Source organism: Macaca mulatta, chromosome 12 (genome assembly GCF_049350105.2).
Source record: "Macaca mulatta isolate MMU2019108-1 chromosome 12, T2T-MMU8v2.0, whole genome shotgun sequence".
NCBI lineage: Eukaryota > Metazoa > Chordata > Mammalia > Primates > Cercopithecidae > Macaca > Macaca mulatta.
Window position 1 is genome coordinate 100,931,975 of NC_133417.1, and position 21,352 is coordinate 100,953,326.

The window sequence follows — 21,352 nt, forward strand, 5'->3', positions numbered from 1 at the left end:
ATACTGTAAAATACTAACTCCAAGGAGTTAGTAATCCAGCTCAGGGGAAAAGATATACGTAGGTGAAAATTTAACTAATTTTTCAATAATAATAATATAAAGCAATAAATAGAAAAGACATCTCAGAGAAATAACTATTTAAAATCAATAAAATATAATATAAAATGCTAACACCCAGAGTTGAGAGAGAGTGCTGAAATACTGCAGACACAGATGTTTCTGTAAAGAAAATGAAGCTCGAGTTCAGTCTTGAACGCTTACTCTTAGTTTAGTTGTGAAGTATGTGAGGACATGGACAGTTGAGAAGAGCACTGGAAAGTGTTCATTAGCTAGATACTTCGGTTATGAGGTTACTTAAAATTTCAGTGGCCTCAGTTTTTAAAAAATATTTGTGGGTACACAGAAGTAGGTGTATATACTTATGGTATACATAAGATATTTTGATAGAGGTATACAATGCCTAATAATCACATGTTAAATGGGGTATCCATCCCCCAAACATTTATCCTGCATGTTATAAACAATCCAATTATACACTTTTGGTTTTTTGTTTGTTTTTGAGACAGTCTCACTCTGTCACCCAGGCTGGAGTGTAGTGGCAAGATATTGGCTCACCGCAGCCTCAACTTCCTGGGCTCAAATGATCCTCCCACCTCAGCCTCCCAAACAGCTGGGACTACAGGCACGTGCCACCATGCCTGGCCAATTTTTGTAATTTTAGTGGAGATAGGTTTTCGCCATGTTGCTCAGGTTAGTCTCAAATTCCGTGGCTCAAGTGATCTGCCTGCCTTGGCCTACCAAAGTGATGGGATTAGAAGTGTAAGCCACCATGCCTGGCCCTGCTTTGGTTATTTTTAAATGTGCAATTAAATTATTATTGAGAAATACCAGATCTTATTTATTCTTACTATTTTTTGTACTCACTAAACTTTCCCACTTATCTCCTACCCCACCACTACCCTTCCCAGCTTTTGGTAACCATCCTTCTACTCTCTTTCTCCATGAATTCAATGTTTAACTTTTTAGCTCACACAAGTTAAGTGGGAACATGCAAAGTTTGTCTTTCTGTGCCCGGCATATTTCACTTAATATAATGACTTCCAGTTCCATCAATATTGTTGCAAATGACAGAATCTCATTATCTGTTATGGTTGAATAGTACTCCATTGTGTACAGATACCACATTTTCTTTGGTTTTTTAAATTAACTTATTTTTATTTTTTTAAATTATACTTTATGTTCTAGGGTACATGTGCACAATGTGCAGGTTTGTTACATATGTATACATGTGCCATATTGGAGTGCTGCACCCATTAATTTATCATTTACATTAGGTATATCTCCTAATGCTATCCCTCCCCACTACCCCCACCCCACAACAGGCCCCGGTGTGTGATGTTCCCCTTCCTGGGTCCAAGTGTTCTCATTGTTCAACTCCCATCTATGAGTGAGGACATGTGGAGTTTGATTTTCTGTTCTTGTAATAGTTTGCTGAGAATGATGGTTTCCAGCTGCATCCATATCCCTACAAAGGACATGAACTCATCCTTTTTTATGGCTGCATAGTATTCCATGGTGTATATGCACCACATTTTCTTAATCCAGTCTGTCATTGATGGACATTTGGGTTGATTCCAAGTCTTTGCTATTGTGAATAGTGTCACAATAAACATACATGTGCATGTGTCTTTATAGCAGCATGATTTATAATCCTTTGGGTATATATCCAGTAATGGGATGGCTGAGTCAAATGGTATTTCTAGTTCTAGATCCTTGAGGAATCGCCATACTGTTTTCCACAATGGTTGAACTAGTTTACAGTCCCACCAACAGTGTAAAAGTGTTCCTATTTCTCCACATCTTCACCAGCACCTGTTGTTTCCTGACTTTTTAATGACTGCCATTCTAACTGGTGTGAGATGGTATCTCATTGTGGTTTTGATTTGCATTTCTCTGATGACAAGTGATGATGAGCGTTTTTTCATGTGTCTGTTGGCTGTATGAATGTCTTCTTTTTCAGAAGTGTCTGCTCATATTCTTTGCCCACTTTTTGAGGGGGTTTTTTCTTGTAAAATTGTTTGAGTTCTTTGTAGGTTCTGGATACTAGCCTTTTGTCAGATGAGTAGATTGCAAAAATTTTTCTCCCATTCTGTAGGTTACCTGTTCACTCTGATGGTAGTTTCTTTTGCTGTGCAGAAGCTCTTAGTTTAAGTGGATCCCATTTGTCAATTTTGGCTTTTCTTGCCATTGGTTTTGGTGTTTTAGACATGAAGTCCTTGCCCATGCCTATGTCCTGAATGGTATTGCCTAGGTCTTCTTCTAGGGTTTTTATGCTTTTAGGTCTAACATTTAAGTCTCTAAGCCATCTTGAATTAATTTTTGTATAAGGTATAAGGAAGGGGTCCAGTTTCAGCTTTCTACTTATGGCTAGCCAGTTTTCCCAGCACCATTTATTAAATAGGAAATCCTTTTCCCATTTCTTGTTTTTGTCAGGTTTGTCATGATCAGATGGTTGTAGATGTGTGGTATTATTTCTGAGGGCTCTGTTCTGTTCCATTGGTCTACATGTCTGTTTTGGTACCAGTACCATGCTGTTTTGCTTACTGTAACCTCGTAGTATAGCTTGAAGTCAGGTAGCGTGATGCCTCCAGCTTTGTTCTTTGGCTTAGGATTGTCTTGGCAATGTCGGCTCTTTTTTGGTTCCATATGAACTTTAAAGTAGTTTTTTATAATTCTGTGAAGAAAGTCATTGGTAGCTTAATGGGGATGGCATTGAATCTATAAATTACCTTGGGCAGTATGGCCATTTTCACGATATTGATTCTTCTTATCCATGAGCATGGAATGTTCTTCCATTTGTTTGTGTCCTCTTTTATTTTATTGAGCAGTGGTTTGTAGTTCTCCTTGAAGAGGTCCTTCACATCCCTTGTAAATTGGATTCCTAGGTATTTTATTCTCTTTAAAGCAATTGTGAGAGGAAGTTCATTCATGATTTGGCTCTCTGTTTGTCTGTTATTGGTGTATACGAATGCTTGTGATTTTTGCACATTGATTTTGTATCCTGAGACTTTGCTGAAGTTGCTTATCAGCTTAAGGAGATTTTGGGCTGAGATGATGGGGTTTTCTAAATATACAATCATGTCACCTGCAAACAGGGACAATTTGACTTCCTCTTTTCCTAATTGAAAACCCTTTATTTCTTTCTCTTGCCTGATTGCCCTGGCCAGAACTTCCAACACTATGTTGAATAGGAGTGGTGAGAGAGGGCATCCCTGTCTTGTGCCAGTTTTCAAGGGGAATGCTTCCAGGTTTTGCCCATTCGGTATGCTATTGGCTGTGGGTTTGTCATAAATAGCTCTTATTATTTTGAGATATGTTCCATCAATACCAAATTTATTGAGAGTTTTTAGCATGAAGGGCTGTTGAATTTCGTCAAAGGCCTTTTCTGCATCTATTGAGATAATCATGTGGTTTTTGTCTTTGGTTCTGTTTATATGATGGATTATGTTTACTGATTTCCGTATGTTGAACCAGCCTTGCATCCCAGGGGTGAAGCCCACTTGATCAAGGTGGATAAGCTTTTCGATGTGCTGGTGTATTCGGTGTGTATTTTATTGAGGATTTTTGCATCGATGTTCATCAGGGATATTGGTCTAAAATTCTCTTTTTTTGTTGTGTCTCTGCCAGGCTTTGGTATCAGGATGATGTTGGCCTCATAAAATGAGTTAGGGAGGATTCCCTCTTTTTCTATTGATTGGAATAGTTTCAGAAGGAATCGTACCAGCTCCTCCCTGTACCTCTGGTAGAATTCAGCTGTGAATCCGGCTAGTCCTGGACTTTGTTTGGTTAATAGGCTATTAATTATTGCCTCAATTTCAGAGCCTGTTATTGGTCTACTCAGGGATTCAACTTTTTCCTGCTTTAGCCTTGGGAGGGTGTATGTGTCCAGGAATTTATCCATTTCTTCTAGGTTTTCTAGTTTATTTGCATAGAGGTGTTTATAGTATTCTCTGATGGTAGTTTGTACTTCTGTGGGATTGGTGATGATATCCCCTTTATCACTTTTTATTGCATCTATTTGATTCTTCTCTCTTTTCTTCTTTATTAGTCTTGCTAACAGTCTATCGATTTTGTTGATCTTTTCAAAAAACCAGCTCCTCGATTCATTGATTTTTTGAAGGGTTTTTTGTCTCTATTTCCTTCAGTTCTGCTCTGATCTTAGTTATTTCTTGCCTTCTGCTAGCTTTTAAATGTGTTTGCTCTTGCTTCTCTAGTTCTTTTAATTGCGATGTTAGAGTGTCAATTTTAGATCTTTCCTGCTTTCTCTTGTGGGCATTTAGTGCTATAAATTTCCCTCTCCACACTGCTTTAAATGTGTCCCAGAGATTCTGGTATGTTGTATCTTTGTTCTCATTGGTTTCAAAGAACATCTTTATTTCTGCCTTCATTTTGTTATGTACCCAGTAGTCATTCAGGAGCAGGTTGTTCAGTTTGCATGTAGTTGAGCGGTTTTGATTGCGTTTCTTCATCCTGAGTTCTAGTTTGATTGCACTGTGGTTGAAAGACAGTATGTTATAATTTCTGTTCTTTTACATTTGCTGAGGAGTGCTTTACTTTCACTTATGTAGTCAATTTTCGAATAAGTGTGATGTAGTGCTGAGAAAAATGTATGCTCTGTTGATTTGGGGTGGAGAGATCTATAGATGTCTTTTAGGTCCACTTGGTGCAGAGTTGAGTTCAATTCCTGGATATCCTTGTTAACTATCTCATTGATCTGTCTAATGTTGACAGTGGGGTGTTAAAGTCTCCCATTATTATTGTATGGGAGTCTAAGTCTCTTTGTAAGTCTCTAAGGACCTGCTTTATGAATCTGGGTGCTCCTGTATTGGGTGCTTATATATTTAGGATAGTTAGCTCTTCTTGTTGCATTGATCCCTTTACCATGATGTAATGGCCTTCTTTGTCTCTTTTGATCTTTGTTGGTTTAAAGTCTGTTTTATCAGAGACTAGGATTGCAACCCCTGCCTTTTTTTGTTTTCCACTTGCTTGGTCGATCTTCCTCCATCCTTTTATTTTGAGCCTATGTGTGTCTCTGAATGCGAGATGGGTCTCCTGAATACAGCACACTGATGGGTCTTGACTCTTTATCCAATTTGCCAGTCTGTGTCTTTTAATTGGACCATTTAGCCCATTTACATTTAAGGTTAATATTGTTATGTGTGATCTTGACCCTCTCATTATGATGTTAGCTGGTTATTCTGCTCATTAGTTGATGCAGTGTCTTCCTAGCATCGATGGTCTTTACATTTTGGCATGTTTTTGCAGTGGCTGGTACCAGTTATTCCTTTCCATGTTTAGTGCTTCCTTCAGGAGCTCTTGTAGGGCAGGCCTGTTGGTGACAAAATCTCTCAGCATTTGCTTGTCTGTAAAGGATTTTATTTCTCCTTCAATTATGAAAGTTAGTTTGTCTGGATATGAAATTCTGGGTTGAAAATTCTTTTAAGAAAGTTGAATATTGGCCCCCACTCTCTTCTGGCTTGTAGAGTTTCTGCTGAGAGATCCGCTGTTAGTCTGATGGGCTTCCCTTTGTGGGTAACCTGACCTTTCTCTCTGGCCACCCTTGACATTTTTTCCTTCATTTCAACTTTGGTGAATCTGGTATATCTTGGAGTTGCTCTTCTTGAGGAGTATCTTTGTGGCGTTCTTTGTATTTCCTGAATTTGAATGTTGGCCTGCCTTGCTAGGTTGGGGAAGTTCTCCTGGATAATATCCTGCAGAGTGTTTTCCAACTTTGTTCCATTCTCCCCATCACTTTCAGGTACACAAATCAGACGTAAATTTGGTATTTTCACATAGTCCCATATTTCTTGGAGGCTCTGTTCGTTTCTTTTTGCTCTTTTTTCTCTAAACTTCTCTTCTCACTTCATTTCATTCATTTGATCTTCAATCACTGATACCCTTTGTTCCAGTTGATAGAATCGGCTGCTGAAGCTTGTGCATTCGTTACGTAGTTCTCATGCCATGGTTTTCAGCTCCATCAGGTCGTTTAAGGACTTCTCTACACTGGTTATTCTAGTTAGCCATGAGTCTAATCTTTTTTCAAGGTTTTTAGTTTCTTTGTGCTGGGTTTGTACTTCCTCTTTTAGCTCAGAGAAGTTTGATCCTCTGAAGCCTTCTTCTCTCAACTCATCAAAGTCATTCTCCATCCAGCTTTGTTCTGTTGCTGGAGAGGAGCTGCGTTCCTTTGGAGGGGGAGAGGCGCTCTGATATTTAGAATTTTCAGCTTTTCTGCACTGCTTTTTCCCCATCTTTGTGGTTTTATCTACCTTTGGTCTTTGATGATGGTGATGTACAGATGGGGTTTTGGTGTGGATGTCCTTTCCATTTGTTAGTTTTCCTTCTAACAGTTAGGCCCCTCAGCTGCAGGTCTGTTGGAGTTTGCTTGAGGTCCACTCCAGACCCTGTTTGCCTGTGTATCAGCAGCGGAGGTTCAGTTGGAAATGCAGAAATCACCTGTCTTCTGTGTCGCTCATGCTGGGAGCTGCAGGCTGGAGCTGTTCCTATTTGGCCACCTTGGCACCACCCCCAGATACCACATTTTCTTTATCCACTCATCTCTTGCTGGACACTTAGGCTTCCAAATCATGGCTATTGTGAACAGTGCTGCAACAAACATGGGAGTGCAGATATCTCTTTGATATCTTGATTTCCTTTCTTTGGGATATATACCAGCAGCGGAATTGCTGGATGATATGGTAACTCTAGTTTTAGTTTTTTAAGGAAGCTGCAAACTGTTCTCCATAGTGGTTGTACTAACTTACTTTCCCACCAACAGTGTATGACAGTTTCCTCTTCTCTACATCTTTGACAGCAGTTGTTGCCTGTCTTTTGAATAAAAGCCATTTTAACTGAAGTGAGATGATATCTCATTGTAGTTTTGATTTGCATGTCTCTGATGATCAGTAATGGTGAGCACCTTTTCAAATGCCTATTTGCCATTCATGTGTCTTCTTTTGTGAAACATCTCTTCAGATCTTTTGCCTATTTTAAATTCAGGTTATTAGAGATTTTCTAATGGAGTTATATGATCTCTTTATGTATTCCAGTTATTAATCCTTCATCGGATGGGTAGTTTGCAGATATTTTCTCCCATGCTCTGGGTTGTCTTTTCATGTTGTTGATTGTTTCCTTTGTTGTGTGGAAGCTTTTTAACTGGATGTGATCCCATTTGTCCACTTTTGCTTTGTTTGCCTATGCTTGAGGAGTATTACTCAACAAATTTTTGCCCAGTCCAAATTCCTGGAGAGTTTTCTCCAATGTTTCCTTGTAGCAGCTTCATAGTTTGAGGTCTTAGATTTAAGTCTTTAATCCATTTTGATTTGATTTTTGTATATGGTGGGAGATAGGGGTCTAGTTTCATTCTTCTGTATATGAATATCCAGTTGTCCCAGCACCATTTGTTGAAGAGACTGTCTTTTTCCCAATGTATGTTCTTGGCATTTTTCTCTAAAATGAGTTTACTGTAGATTTATGAATTTGTTTCTGGGCTCTCCATTCTGTTCCATTGGTCTATGTGTCTGTTTTTCCGCCAGTACCGTACTGTTTTGGTTACTAAAGGTCTGAATTCTAATTTGAAACCAGGTAATGTGATTCCATCAGTTTTGTTATTTTTGCTCAAGATAGCTTTGGCTATTCTGAGTTTTTTTTGTGGCTCCACAAAAATTGTAGAACTGTGGGGATGGGCAGGAGACAAAAAAAAAATTAGGATTGTTTTTATTAGTTGTGAGGAATCTCATTGGCATTTTGTTAGTGATTGCATTAAATATGTAGATTGCTTTGGGTAGTATGAACATTTTAACAATATTGATTCTTCAAATCCATGAACATGAAATATTCCTTTTTCTGTGTCCCCTTCCATTTCTTTCATCAATATTTTATACTTTTCATTGCAGAGACCTGTGGCTTCTTTGGCTAAATTAATTATTAGGTATTTAATTTTATTTGAGACTATTGTAAATGGGACTACTTTCTTGATTTCTTTTTCAGATTGTCCACCTTTGGCATATATAAATGCCACTGATTTTTGTATGTTAATTTTGTATCCTGTAACTTGTTTATCAGCTCTAATAGTTTTTTTTTTTTTTTTGGAGGAGTCTTTATGTTTTCCCAGCTATGAGATCATATTGGCCAGGCGTGGCGGCTCACGCATGTAATCCCAGCACTTTGGGAGCCTGAGGCGGGCAAATCACGAGGTCAAGAGTTCAAGATCAGCCTGGCTAACATGGTGACACCCCATCTCTACTAAAAATACAAAAAAAAAATAAAAGATTAGCCGGGCATGGTGGTGTGCGTCTGTAGTCCTAGCTACTCGCGAGGCTGAGGCAGATGAATCGCTTGAACCCAGGTGGCGGAAGTTGCAGTGAGCCAAGATCGCGCCACTGCACTCCAGCCTGGTCAACAGAGTGAGACTCTGTCTCAAAAAAAAGAAAAAATCATCAAGGAAAATATGACTTCTTCCTTTCCAATTTGGATGCCCTTTATTTCTTTCTCTCATCAGACTGCTGTAGCTAGAACTTCCAGCACTATGTTGACTAACAGTGGTGAAAGTGAGCATCCTTGATGTGTTCCAGATTTTAGATGAAAGGCTTTCAGTTTTTCCCTATTCAGTAAGATACTAGCTGTGGGTCTGCCTTTTATGGCTTTTATTACATTGAGGTATGTTCCTTCAATAGCCAGTTTTTTGAGGGTTTTCATCAGGAAGTGACGTTGAATTTTATTAAATGCTTTTTCAGTATCAATTGAAAAGATCATATTATTTTTGTCCTTCATTCTCTTTATATGATGCATCAAACTGATTGATATGTTTATGTTGAACCATCCTTACATCCCAGGGATAAATTCCACTTGATCATGATGAATGATGTTTTTAATGCATTGTTGAATTCAGTTTGCTAGTATTTTGTTGAGGATTTTTGCCTCAATATTCATCAGGGATATTGGCCTAAAGTTTTCTTTTTTTGACGTGTCTTTGTCTAGTTTTGGTATCAAGGTAATACTGACCTCATAGAATAGGTTTGGAAGTATTCTCTCTTCCTATATTTTTCAGAATAGTTTGAGTAGGATTGGCATTAGTTCTTTTGTAAATGTTGGCTAGAATTTAGCAGTGAAGCCATTGGGTCCTGGGCTTTCCTTTGCTGGGAGACTTTTTATTATGCATTCTATCTTGTTACTTGTTGGTCTGTTCAGGTTTTTGACTGTTTCATGGTTCAATCTTGGTACTTTGTGTGTATCTAGGAATGTAAGCATTTCCTCCAGATTCTCCTATTTATTGGCATACAGTTGCTTATAGTAGCCACTATTGATCCTTAGAATTTCTACAGAATTATTTGTAATGTCTCCTCTTTCATTTCTGATTTTACTCATTTGGGTCTTCTCTCTTTACGTCTTAGGTAGTCTAGCTAAATGTTTATCAATTTTATTTTTTCAAAAACCAACTTTTCATATCATTAATCTTTATTGTTTTCTTCATTGCAATTTTTTTGTTTCTGCTCTGATGTTTATTATTTCTTTTCTCTACTGATTTTGGGTTTGGTTTACTCTTGCTTTTCTAGTTCCTTAAGGTGCATAATTAGGATTTTTTGGTGTAGGCAGTTATATCTATAAATTTCCCCTTAGCACTGTTTTCATTAGATCCCATATGTTTTGGTATACTATGTTTCCATTATCATTTGTTTCAAGAAATTTTCAATTTCCTCTTAATTTTTTCATTGACCCCCTGGTCATTCAGGAGCACACTGCTTTATTCCTATGTGTTTGTATAGTTTCCAAAATTCTTGTTATTAATTTCTAGTTTTATTCCACTGTGGTCAGAGAAGATGCTTGATATTATTTCCTTTTTAAAAAATGTTTTAAACCTTGTTTTGTGACCTAACATATGGTCTATCCTTGAGGATTATCCATATGCTGAGAAGAATTCGCATTCTGCAGCTGTTGGATGAAATGTTCTGTAAATATTTATTATGTTCATTTGGTCTACAGCATAACTTTGATGTTTCTTTGCTAGTTTTCTGTCTGGGACATCTGTCCAGTGCCAAAAGTGAAGTGGTTAAGTCTCCAGTTATTATTGTATTGACGTCTATTTCTCTCTTTAGCTGTAATATTTTTTGCTTGATATATCTGGGCACTCCAGTGCTTCTTGCATATAAATTATAATTGTCATATCCTCTTGCTGAATTGGCCCTTGTATCATGATATAATGACTTTTTTTGTGTCTTCTCACAGTTTTTGTCTTGAAGTCTATTTTGCCTGATATAAGCATAGCTACTCCTGGTAATTTTTTGTTTCCATTGGCATGGAATATATACTTTTTTTATCCTTTTATTTTCAGTCTATGTGTGACTTTATAGGTAAAGTGTGTTTCTTGAAGGCAACAGACCATTGGGTCTTTTTCCTTAAAAAAAAAAAAAAAAAATACATTCATCCATGCTATGTCTTTTGATTAGTTAGTCCATTTACATTCAATATTATTATTGATAAGTAAGGAGTTACTTCTGCCATTTTGTTTTATGTTTTCTGGTTGTTTTGTGGTCTTCTCTTCCTTTCCTTCCTTCCTGTCTTCCTTTTAGTGAAGGTGATTTTCTCTGGTGGTATGTTTTAATTTCTTGCTTTTCATTTTTTGTGTATCTGTTGTATATAGTTTTTATTTTGGATTACCATGAAGCTTGAAAATAATATCTTATAACCCATGATTTTAAACTGAAGACAACACTGATTGCATAAACAAGCAAAAAGAAAACTAATTAAAAAATCTACACTTTGACTTCATCCTCCTACCTTTTACTTTTTTTGTTTCTCTTTATCTTTTTGTACTGTTTATATCTTGAAAAGTAGTTGTATTTATTATTTTTGATGGGCTCATAGTTTTTCTACTTAAGACATGAGTAGTTTACATACCACAATTACAGTATTATAATAGTCTATTTTTCTGTGTGCTTATCATTACCAGTGAGTTCTGTGCCTTCAGATGATTTCTTATTGCTCATCCTGTTCTTTCAGATTTGAAAACTATGTTTGGCATCTCCTGTAGGATAGGTCTGGTGTTGATGAAATCTCTCAGCTTTTGTTTGTCTGGAAAAATCTCTCTTGCTAGTTCATGTTTGAAGGATATTTTCATGAGATATACTAAGTGTTTTCTTTCAGCACTTTAAATATGTCATGCCACTATCCTGGCCTGTAAGGTTCCCACTGAAAAGCCTGCAGTCAGACATGTTGAAGCTCCATTGTGTGCTATTTGTTTCTTTTCTCTTGCTGCTTTTAGGCTCCTTTATTTTTTACCTTGGAAGTTTGATTATTAAATGCCTTGAGGTAGTCTTCTTTGGGTTAAATTTGCTTGGTGTTCTAAAACCTTGGACTTGAATATTGTTATCTTTCTCCAGGTTTGGTGTTCTATTCTACTGCAGCTAAGCTTGAACCCAAACCACAAGACAAAATCCTTCCCACCCTTCCCTCCTCTTTCCACAAGTGGAAGAGCCTCTCCTGCTGCTGCCACCACTGGCCCATGGGGAGTTCTGCCAGGCCACCACCAATGTTCACTTAAGGCTCAGGCACTCCCCAGTCAGCTTGTGGTGAATACTGCCAGGCCTGGGACTCGCCCTTCAGGGCAGTGGGCGCCCCTCTGGCCCATGGCAGGTCCAGAAATACTGTCGAAGGGCCTAAGCCTGGACTTGGGGGCCCCAAGGTCCCACTTGGTTCTCTACCCCACTATGGCTGAGATGCTACCCAAAGCCAGCATGTATCAGAGTCTCACCTAACACCCATAGCATACTACCTGGATATCACTATTAGTTATTCAGGGTCTAAGGGCTCTTTGGTCAGCAGGTGATGAATCTTGCCAGAATTGTGTCCTTCCCTTCAAGGCAACGGGTTCTCTTCCAGCCCAGGGTATGTCTACATATGTCATCTGGGAGCTAAGGCCTGAAATGGGGGCCTCACAACCCTGCATGTCGCCCTGCCCTGCTGTGGCTGAGCTAGTATCCAAGATGCAAGACAAAGCTGTCTTTTCTCTTCTCCCTACTCTCCTCAAGCAGAAGGAAGGAGTCACCTGCATTGGTGTGAGCTACACTGCTTAGGGTTGGGAGAGGCACGGCATAAGCACTTCCTCAGCCATCCTGTCTGGTGTCTAGCTTAGGTCACATGTTGCCCCAGTTCACCAGCTCTAAGCCCAGGACAGCATCAGGGCTTGCTTAAGAATTGCAGTCCTTGTAACCTAGACTGTCTTTTAAATTCACTTAGGACTCCAGAGCACTTTAGCCCACAGTGGCATGGCCTGCTGAGAAATTCAAGTTCTGATAACTGGGATTGGTGCTTCTCCTCTGACTATGTCTGGTCCAAATGCTCTCTGTGTGGGTAGGTGCCAGCTGAGGTCAGAACAGTTTTGGCTTTCTGCTGCAACAGTGCAGCACTGAGTTCAATTTAAAGTCCCCCAGTCACTATGCTGTCCCTCCCCTACATGTACAGTTTCTCTCTCTGCACCACATGGGTACTACTGGGGAATGGGGAGGGGCAGCATCAGGGTTTCAAAACTGTTTTTCCTGTTTTCAATGCCTCTTTCAGTGATACAAAGTTAAAACCAGGTAATGTGATTGTTCACCTGATTTTTGGTTCTTATGACGGTGCTTTTCTGTGTGCAGATAATTGTTAAAACTTGGTTTCCTGTGGGTGATGGGGGGAGCTATCAGTGGAGGCTTCTATTCAGCCATCTTGTTCCAACTCAGTGGCCTTGGTTTAAAATAACTAGAGTTTTTGTTTTCTCCACGTGTGTTGACATATTTGTGATTATTATAAAACACTTAATTATCTGAACTGATAAGATATTAAGATCTTTCAATGTAAGAAAAATGATAGAGCATCATAGTTAATAGTATGTTTTCATTCTCCTTTTCATATAAAATACAATTAAACTCTGTAAATATCTTATATGGCAGAGGGTATGGTTCTTTCTCCTCCAGCTTCCTCTAATGAAAAAGCTGATTTCTGAAATAGTAGTATTGGGAACAAAATTGCTTGGTGAGAGAAAATAATGGACATAATTTTAAAACACGGCCACTGAATCTAAGCTATCCTCTATGAAGATGGAAGAACTAAACAGTAACCAGGTACTATAATTTGCCTGCTTCTGCTCAAAACTATGGACTCCTAACTATCATAGTAGAACTATGATGCAAATAATTAAATGATGCAAAGCAAAGGTTAAAAAGAAGATTGAGGTATAACTCCATCTTTAACACAGAAAAAAATGTATCGCTACCAACAGAAAACAGCAATACTGCTACGTCTTGAAGCATGTCTATAAAATCTATTTGTGTCATTCTATTATCCTCTAATTAAATGTGGTTAAACGGTTTTATTTGAATCTATTTCTTAAAGGTGAATAACTAAAACAAATTCAATGCTTTTAAAATTGAACTAATTCATCTTTTTAAGAATTTTTGAATTATACCTTATCTGCAGCTAAATCCAACTTTCCATTCAGTATTTGAGCCTTTTTTAGGTACCGCTGAACATCCTGAAGATCTCCAAATGAAAAAAATTCTTCTGATTGTTTAGCATAACTCTCCAGTTCCTCCACAAACCGTTCACACCGTAACTAATGAAAACAATTTGTTGTTAATATTCTTAAAAGTTAAAACCCTTTGGTGTCAAAAAATTTAAACTTTGTAGGAGTTACCAGAATTATTATTATTATATTTTGTCACTGGTAAAACAAAAAGGGATGATCTGGAAAATGACTGAGATCTAAAATATGCAGAATTTTAAAATTTTTAAATTAATGGATTTAGATTCCTGTAACTCACGGATTAGAAAAAGTCAACTCTGTATTATCTATGTAAGAAGTTCTAGCTAATAAAATGAATAAAAATGTTAGACAGTGGTGATCTTTAATATGCTGAAGAATTTATGCAAACAAATAATTTATCAGCATTTGAAAAATCTCTTAATAACCAAGAATGGGACTAAAAGAAAATTTCAATTTTTACCTATGCTATTTTTATAAACAACTGAAAAAACAGAATTCCCTTAATTGTGCTCTGATATCATTTCAGTTAGCAATACTAAAGCAAGATATTCCAAGGTTATTTTTCTTGTCCCATGGGCTCTCTTCACAAGAAACATGTAAGGTAAATAAATCCAGATTTAAACACTTAAAAACTATAGTGTTCTAATATAAGATAGGTGTGTATGTTTTAAGTAAAAAAGCCTTATTACATAATTGGAATTGGTAAGGCATTCGAAATTAAAGGGCTCTAAAAAATAGCTCAATAAAATATTCCAAAAATTTAGGTTATTCAAAAATAGATTTTCTATTTTATAGATGATCTAGGCTGATTTCTGTCCTCTTTTCTCTAGTTTCCTGGCAAACTTATTGCTTTGGCCCAGTAGGGGAGGCAAACTGAGAGGAAAAGTTCATCAACAGTATGTATAGCTTGTGATTTAAAACACAGCATAAATCATTCTAGGCCACTTAGCAATTTTCTAAGAGTCTATTATATTGAAAATTAAACATCTAATATTTACTACTCATGATGTTTTCTGTGGTTTTAAAATTTGATATAGCCTTAATGTAAAACAAAAACATAAACTACAGTTTAAAATGAAGAGTTTTTTTAAGCCTATGAATTATTCTTCGAACAACATATTTTGCCAATTAACTATATTTGCTATACGTATAATAGAAAGACAGCATGGCTTGCTATTAAAGGACATCTGTACTGGCTGGCCTGAACAAGTCTCTTGATCTTTGGGAAACTTACTCTTTCATCTGTAAAATGAGACTGTAAATATTAAGTCATTTACCAGGACAGTAGCTATGGAATGCTCACAGCATTTCTGTGTGTCAGTCACTGTGCTGAGAAGTGGATATAAATGGAGAAAGGTAACAATGAAACAGCCCTGCTCTCAAGGAGCTGATGGTCCCATCAGGAGGCAGACTTACAAATACTAACATAACGATCAGATAATTGTCCAATGGAGATGGGGTCAAAGTGAGAGCACAGGAGAGGAGAAGCAGCACTGAGGTCTGCTGAGAGGGCTTCTCAGAAAAATGAATAGAGTGTGCTAGACAAACAGGCACGTGTGGGGCAGGGGTGTCCTCGGAATGATGGGGAGAATGTGGAGGAGACAAGAAGTATAGGACAGCAGACACCTAGAAGTTGACAGGGTTACTGAAAAGTCATGAGCAAGGAGTAGGGAGAAGTAGGCAAGGAAGCTGGACAGGGAAATGGGCAAATCACAAACCATCTTATATGGAAGACCACCCCCCACCCCCCATCCCCCAAAAAAGCTGGAGTTATTGAATGTTAAAGTGACAATTCTGGGCACAATGCTTAGGAGAGTGAGCAATTATGAGGTATGAAAGCACATTTCATTAAGGGAGCTTTGATATTCAAACAATTTTTAAAAACTGAAAATAGTACTATAAACTATATAAGATAAATACTATTTTTATTAACTATCACGTATGTACAATATATTCCATTTTTTATGTTACCTTGAAAAATCAAGAAATGACTGCATATTGATCAATATACTACTGACTCCTTAATCATCCAATAAGCATTATAAAAGATCCAATGTATTACTGTCTCCCACTAACATTTATAATATGAGATTATAACATTGTAGCATGAGAAAGCTAAAAGTATGCACTCTGAAATAAAATAATTGACAATGTTACGTAAAAAGATAAAAATAAAACATTTCCAGAAAATGAAAATAAAATATCTAAGATGCCAACCTTCAGACCTTCTTGATACTGTTCTATTTTCTCTTTAATGATTTTCCTGTGTTCTTCAAAAATTTCTCCCATCCTTCCATACCACTGGAAAACACTGTTATTTAGCCTAATGTCTGCTGGAGAAAAGTTGACATACTCGATGAGGAAGGCAAGGCAGTTTTTGGAATCCACTAATCTCTGTTCTAGTTCAATCATATCAGTTACCTCCACTTTCTGAATGTAAGCCTGAGGGAAAACAAAAATTATAGGTGGCATTTTAACGAACAGCTCATGTCACAAAACAGCCTGTGGAAATACATTGCGTAACTATGCACAGACTTACTAGAAGTCAACATTTTTGGTTCAAAATCAGGGACTACAGCATAGTTTCATTCTTATCCCTCCAAAATATCTCACTAAAATGACACCAACAAAAAAAGAAAATGCTTAACAACACATGGAAAACCAGGGAGGAGGGCTGTGGGTTCACAGAAGATAGATATGAAACAGATACTGAGTGATGACTTATTCTTTCAGAATAACATTTTATGGGCACCTGCTATGGGCCTCACACTGTGCCAGGTGCTGGCAATACAGTGTGACGAAAGACAGACATGGGCTCTGCCCTCCCTGAGTTTGCAGTCTAGTTGGGGAGTCTGTTTTTACTCAAATAACCACCAGAACAAATGTAAAACTTCAAGCTTGCAACAGAGACAACTGCTGCAAAGGCACGCTGCTCAGAGCATATCATAAGGATGTGAAGTAGTGAGAGGTGGAGGGTAGTTCCCATATCTTGGAGAAGCACAAATAGAAGGAAATGAGAGAATGAAACAAGTGGAGAGGGATGCATGTGGAGGGAACATGGGCCCAGTGGCAAGAATGAGCAGGGGTAAGGGGCTGAGGGGTCAGCAGGGCTGCAGCAGAGTGGTAGGGCAGCAGACAGATGGCTTTGTTACATTTATCCCAGGACTGAATACTCAAGGACAACCAAAATTTTTTTGTTAGTTCCAGTCCCACGGTACCAATACTTCTGGACTACCATTCAAGGTAGTAAGAGCTCCTTTGTGTTATGGAATGAAATTCTTGTTTTATGGGTATCGGGCAGGTGGGAATGTGATAACCTAAACATGGATGCACTTTCACTTCACTCTGAATGCCACTTTTTCCTCTTTCTCTGAATTGTTTTGACCTATAAAGTTTTTTTGTTTTTGTTTTTGTTTTTTTTTCTGAGCTGGAGTCTCACTCTGTCATCCAGGCTGGAGTGCAGTGGCACGATCTCGGCTGACTGCAACCTCAGCCTCCCACGTTCAAGGGGTTCTCCTGCCTCAGCCTCCTAAGTAGCTGGGATTCAAGCATGGGCTAGGTTTTTGTTGTTGTTTTTCTCGTAGAGACGGGGTTTCACCATGTTGCACAGGCTGATCTCAAACTCCTAATCTCAGGTGATCCGTCCACCTTAGCCTCCCAAAATGCTGGAATTACAGGCATGAGCCACCATGGCTGACCCTTCCTTTATATTTTTAAGAAAATATTAAAAATCAGCTGGGCATGGTGGCTCATGCCTGTAACCCATGCCTGTAAACCTAGAGGTCTAGACAGGTGGATCACCTGAGGTCAGGAGTTCAAAACATGGTGAATCCCAGTCTCTACTAAAAATACAAAAAAAATTGGCTGGGTGTGGTGACAGGTGCCAGTAATCCAGCTACTTAGGAGGCTGAGGCAGGCGAATTGCTTGAACCCAGGAGGCAGTGGTTGCACTGAGCCAAGATCACACCACTGCACTCCAGCCTGGGTGACGGAACGAGACATGTCTCAAGAAAGAAGGGAAAGGGGAAGGAGAAGGGGAAGGGAAAGGGGAAGGGGAAGGGGAAGGGAAAGGGGAAGGAGAAGAGGAAGGGAAAGGGGAAGGGGAAGGGGAAGGGAAAGGAGAAGAGGAAGGGAAAGGGGAAGGCGAAGGGAAAGGGGAAGGAGAAGGGGAAGGGAAAGCGGAAGGGAAAGGGGAAGGGAAAGGGGAAGGGGAAGGGGAAGGGAAAGGGGAAGGAGAAGAGGAAGGGAAAGGGGAAGGGGAAGGGAAAGGGCAAGGGCAAGGGCAAGCACAGGGAAGGGAAGGGAAGGGAAAGGGAAGAAGGAAAGGGAAGAAAGGGAGAAGGAAGGAAATGATGAAGACCTAACAATGTTTTTGAAGGAGAAAGTTGCTTAGAAATTGTTAGTGGCTCACACCTGTAATCCCAGCACTTTGGGAGGCCAAGATGGGTGGATCACGAGGTCAGGAGATGGAGACCATCCTGACTAACACGGTGAAACCTCGTCTCTACTAAAAATACAAAAAAACTAGCTGGGAATGGTGGCAGGCGCCTGTAGTCCCAGCTACTCGGGAGGTTGAGGCAAGAGAATGGTGTGAACCCAGGAGGCAGAGCTTGCAGTGAGTGGAGACTGCGCCACTGCACTCCTACCTGGGCAACAGAGTGAGATTCCATCTCAAAAAAAAAAAAATAGAAAGAAATTGTTCATTGATATATTATTCTAATTAGACTAAATGTTTTTATGATGTAAATCCAAACCAACAGGATGCAAACCATGGTGGTTTCCACAAGTAACAAAATGTCTAACTGAAAATACATTTTTGATCATTTAATCAGCTTTCTATGTAGTCAAATGACTGGATTTTTATTTCCCCTTACCAATACCAAAGGACTGATTTCTGTACTGAATAAATTCACCTGCTGCTTTGCCCTTGTGGAAATAATCTTTTTTAAACATAGAAATATTTGAAATATCAGGCAATGTTATGTATAGTAGAAATTCACAATAAATAACCCCCAAATTCCTAAATATTTCCAGTAATGGCTAGGAGGATAAATAAATGACACTCTCCATATTCAATATTCATTTTTCCAAAGGAATTTTCCTTTAATGAACAGGAATTTACAACTTAACTCTCCAACTACATTTATAATCATCCATAATCAAAGAATCACTTGCTGTTCAACAAAAATTAATATAAAATATAAAAATGTTCTAAAAAGAATATATATAGGCATGTGTGTAATTTTACACACATACACACACAGTCACATATGAAGGATCTCAATCCAAGTACAAACACTTTTAAAAGGACAGAACTCCCTTAGAGACTGATATGTAAACATTGGTTTTAATGATTTTAACAAATTTTCATTTAAGTGAATAATTTTTATTTTTATTTATTTATTTTTTTTGAGACGGAGTCTCGCTCTGTCGCCCAGGCTGGAGTGCAGTGGCCGGATCTCAGCTCACTGCAAGCTCCGCCTCGCGGGTTTACGCCATTCTCCTGCCTCAGCCTCCCGGGTAGCTGAGACCACAGGCGCCCGCCACCTCGCCTGGCTAGTTTTTTGTATTTTTTAGTAGAGACGGGGTTTCACCGTGTTAGCCAGGATGGTCTTGATCTCCTGACTTCGTGATCCGCCCGTCTCGGCCTCCCAAAGTGCTGGGATTACAGGCGTGAGCCACCGCGCCCGGCCTTAAGTGAATAATTTAAAAAAATACATATGTAATCACTTTAACTCTTTTTTATAATTTCCTGTGTATGGAAAGTTTTGAATGATTTTTACGTTTTGCTGGGCGCACTTAAATATTTTAAAATTAGGATCGAGGCAGAGAAAGATGGCTGAATAGAAGCTTCCACTGATCGTTCTCCCCATAGAAATACCAACTTTAACAACTATCTAAACCCAAAAGCACCTTCATGAAAACCAAACATCAAGTGAATGATCAGAGTACCTGGTATAACTTCGTGTCACTGAAAGAGGCACTGAAGAGGGTGGGAAAGATAGTCTTGAATTGTGGATGCCATCCCTGTCCCAGCCCCCAGCATCAGCTTCGAGGCACCGAGAATCTGCGTTCTCAGGGAGCGAGAGTGGGACTTTGTGTTGGAACTCGGTGCTGCCAACATGGGCAGACCTCAGCCAATGTCCATGGAGGGACCACTTAGACCAGCCCTAGCCAGAAGGAAATCACCCATTCCAGACATTACAACCAGAGTTTTGGTAAATCTTGCTGCCATGGGCTAGTGCTCTGAGGCCCTAAACAACTTGAAAGGCAGTCTAGACCACAAGAACTGCAACTCCTAGGCAAGTTTTAGTGCTGTGTGGGGTCAGAGCCAGTGGGCTTGGGGAGCACATGACCTAGTGATATAACAGCCACAGCAGCTCAAGAAGTGGTTGCGCCATCCCTCCCCCAACCCCAGGCAGCACAGCTCACGGCTCCAAAGAAGATCCCTTCATTCCACTTGAGGAGAGGAGAGAAAAGAGTAAAGAGGACATTGCAACTTGGATACCAGCTCAGCCACAGTAGGATAAGGCACTGGGTAGAGTCATGAGGCCCCCATCCCAGGCCCTAGCTCCTGGAAGACACTTCTAGACACACATGGGCCAGAAGAAAACCCACTGGCTTGAAGGGAGGGATGCAGTCCTGGCAGAATTCATCACCTGCTGACTAAAGAGCCCTTGGGCACTGAATAATCAGGAGCAGTAGCCAGTTAGGAAACACTCTGGGCCTTGGAAGAGACTCTGAGATGTCCTGGCTTCAGGTGTGATCTGGCATATTCACAACTGTAGTGGCTACCAGGAGAGACTCCTTCTGCTTAAGAAAAGCAGAGGGAAGAGTAAAGAGGACTCTGTCTTGCAGTTTAAATACCTTGGCCTTGCAGTTCGGCCACAGTGTGGTAGAGTATGAAGTGGGATCTTGGGGTCCCCAATTCCAGGCCTTGGCTGTTAGAAGGAATTTCTGGACCTATCTTCGGCCAGAGGGGAGCCCTATTTTGTGAAAGTGGGTCCTAGGTTTAGCAACATGCACCGCAACCTGACTCAAGAGCCCTTGGGCCTTAAGTGAACATTGGCTATGGCCTGGCAATACTCCCCAAGGACCTGTGGTGGTGGACATAAGAGTCTCCTCTACTTACCAAAAGGGGAGGGAAGAGTGGGAAGGACTTCGTCTCGTGGTCTGATGCCAGTTCAGCTGCAATAGAGTACCACATAGATTCCTAAGGTTTCCCACTCCAGGCCCTGGCTCCCAGGCAGCATCTCAGGGACACTCGGGGCTGGGGCCACTCACTGACCTGAAGGGAAGAACACATGCCTGGATGGCTTTACCATCTGCTAATTGTAGAGCCCTAGTGCCTTGAATGAACACAGGCAATAGCAAGGCAGAGGTTACCATGGGCCTTAAATGAGAACCAGTGTTGTGCTGGCTTCAGTTCTGATCAAGCACAGTCCCAGTGGTGATGGTCACAAGGGCGTTTGTGTCACCCCTCCCCCAGTTCCAGGCAGGTTAGCAGACACACACATACCCCCCGCCACAAACACACACACACACAGAGAGAGAGAGAGAGAGAGAGAGAGAGAGAGAGAGACTGACTCTCTAATTATTTGACAGAAATTAAGAGAATAAGCGTCTCTGCCTGGTAATCAATACAAGTCTTCCAGATTTTATCCAAGACCACCAAGGCAGTACCTCTACAAGGCAATGAGATCCACAGTGTCACTGGGCTTGAGGTATCCCTTAATGCAGATACAGAAGAAGTGACCACAAACTTAGATCACAACA

The 21,352-nt window shown here is 39.6% G+C and overlaps 1 protein-coding gene across 1 annotated transcript in view; it reads right to left on the reverse strand.

The window, feature by feature from the left end:
- Positions 1-21,352, reverse strand: part of DNAH7 (dynein axonemal heavy chain 7) — a 340,765-nt gene that overhangs the window by 231,077 nt on the left and 88,336 nt on the right. Inside the window, exons 16-17 of the mRNA XM_015131765.3 lie at positions 15,794-16,018; positions 13,499-13,645 (exon numbers count right to left, since the gene is read on the reverse strand). Of these exons, the coding sequence (XP_014987251.2) occupies positions 13,499-13,645; positions 15,794-16,018 (372 nt within the window). The remainder of the gene's footprint in view (positions 1-13,498; positions 13,646-15,793; positions 16,019-21,352) is intronic.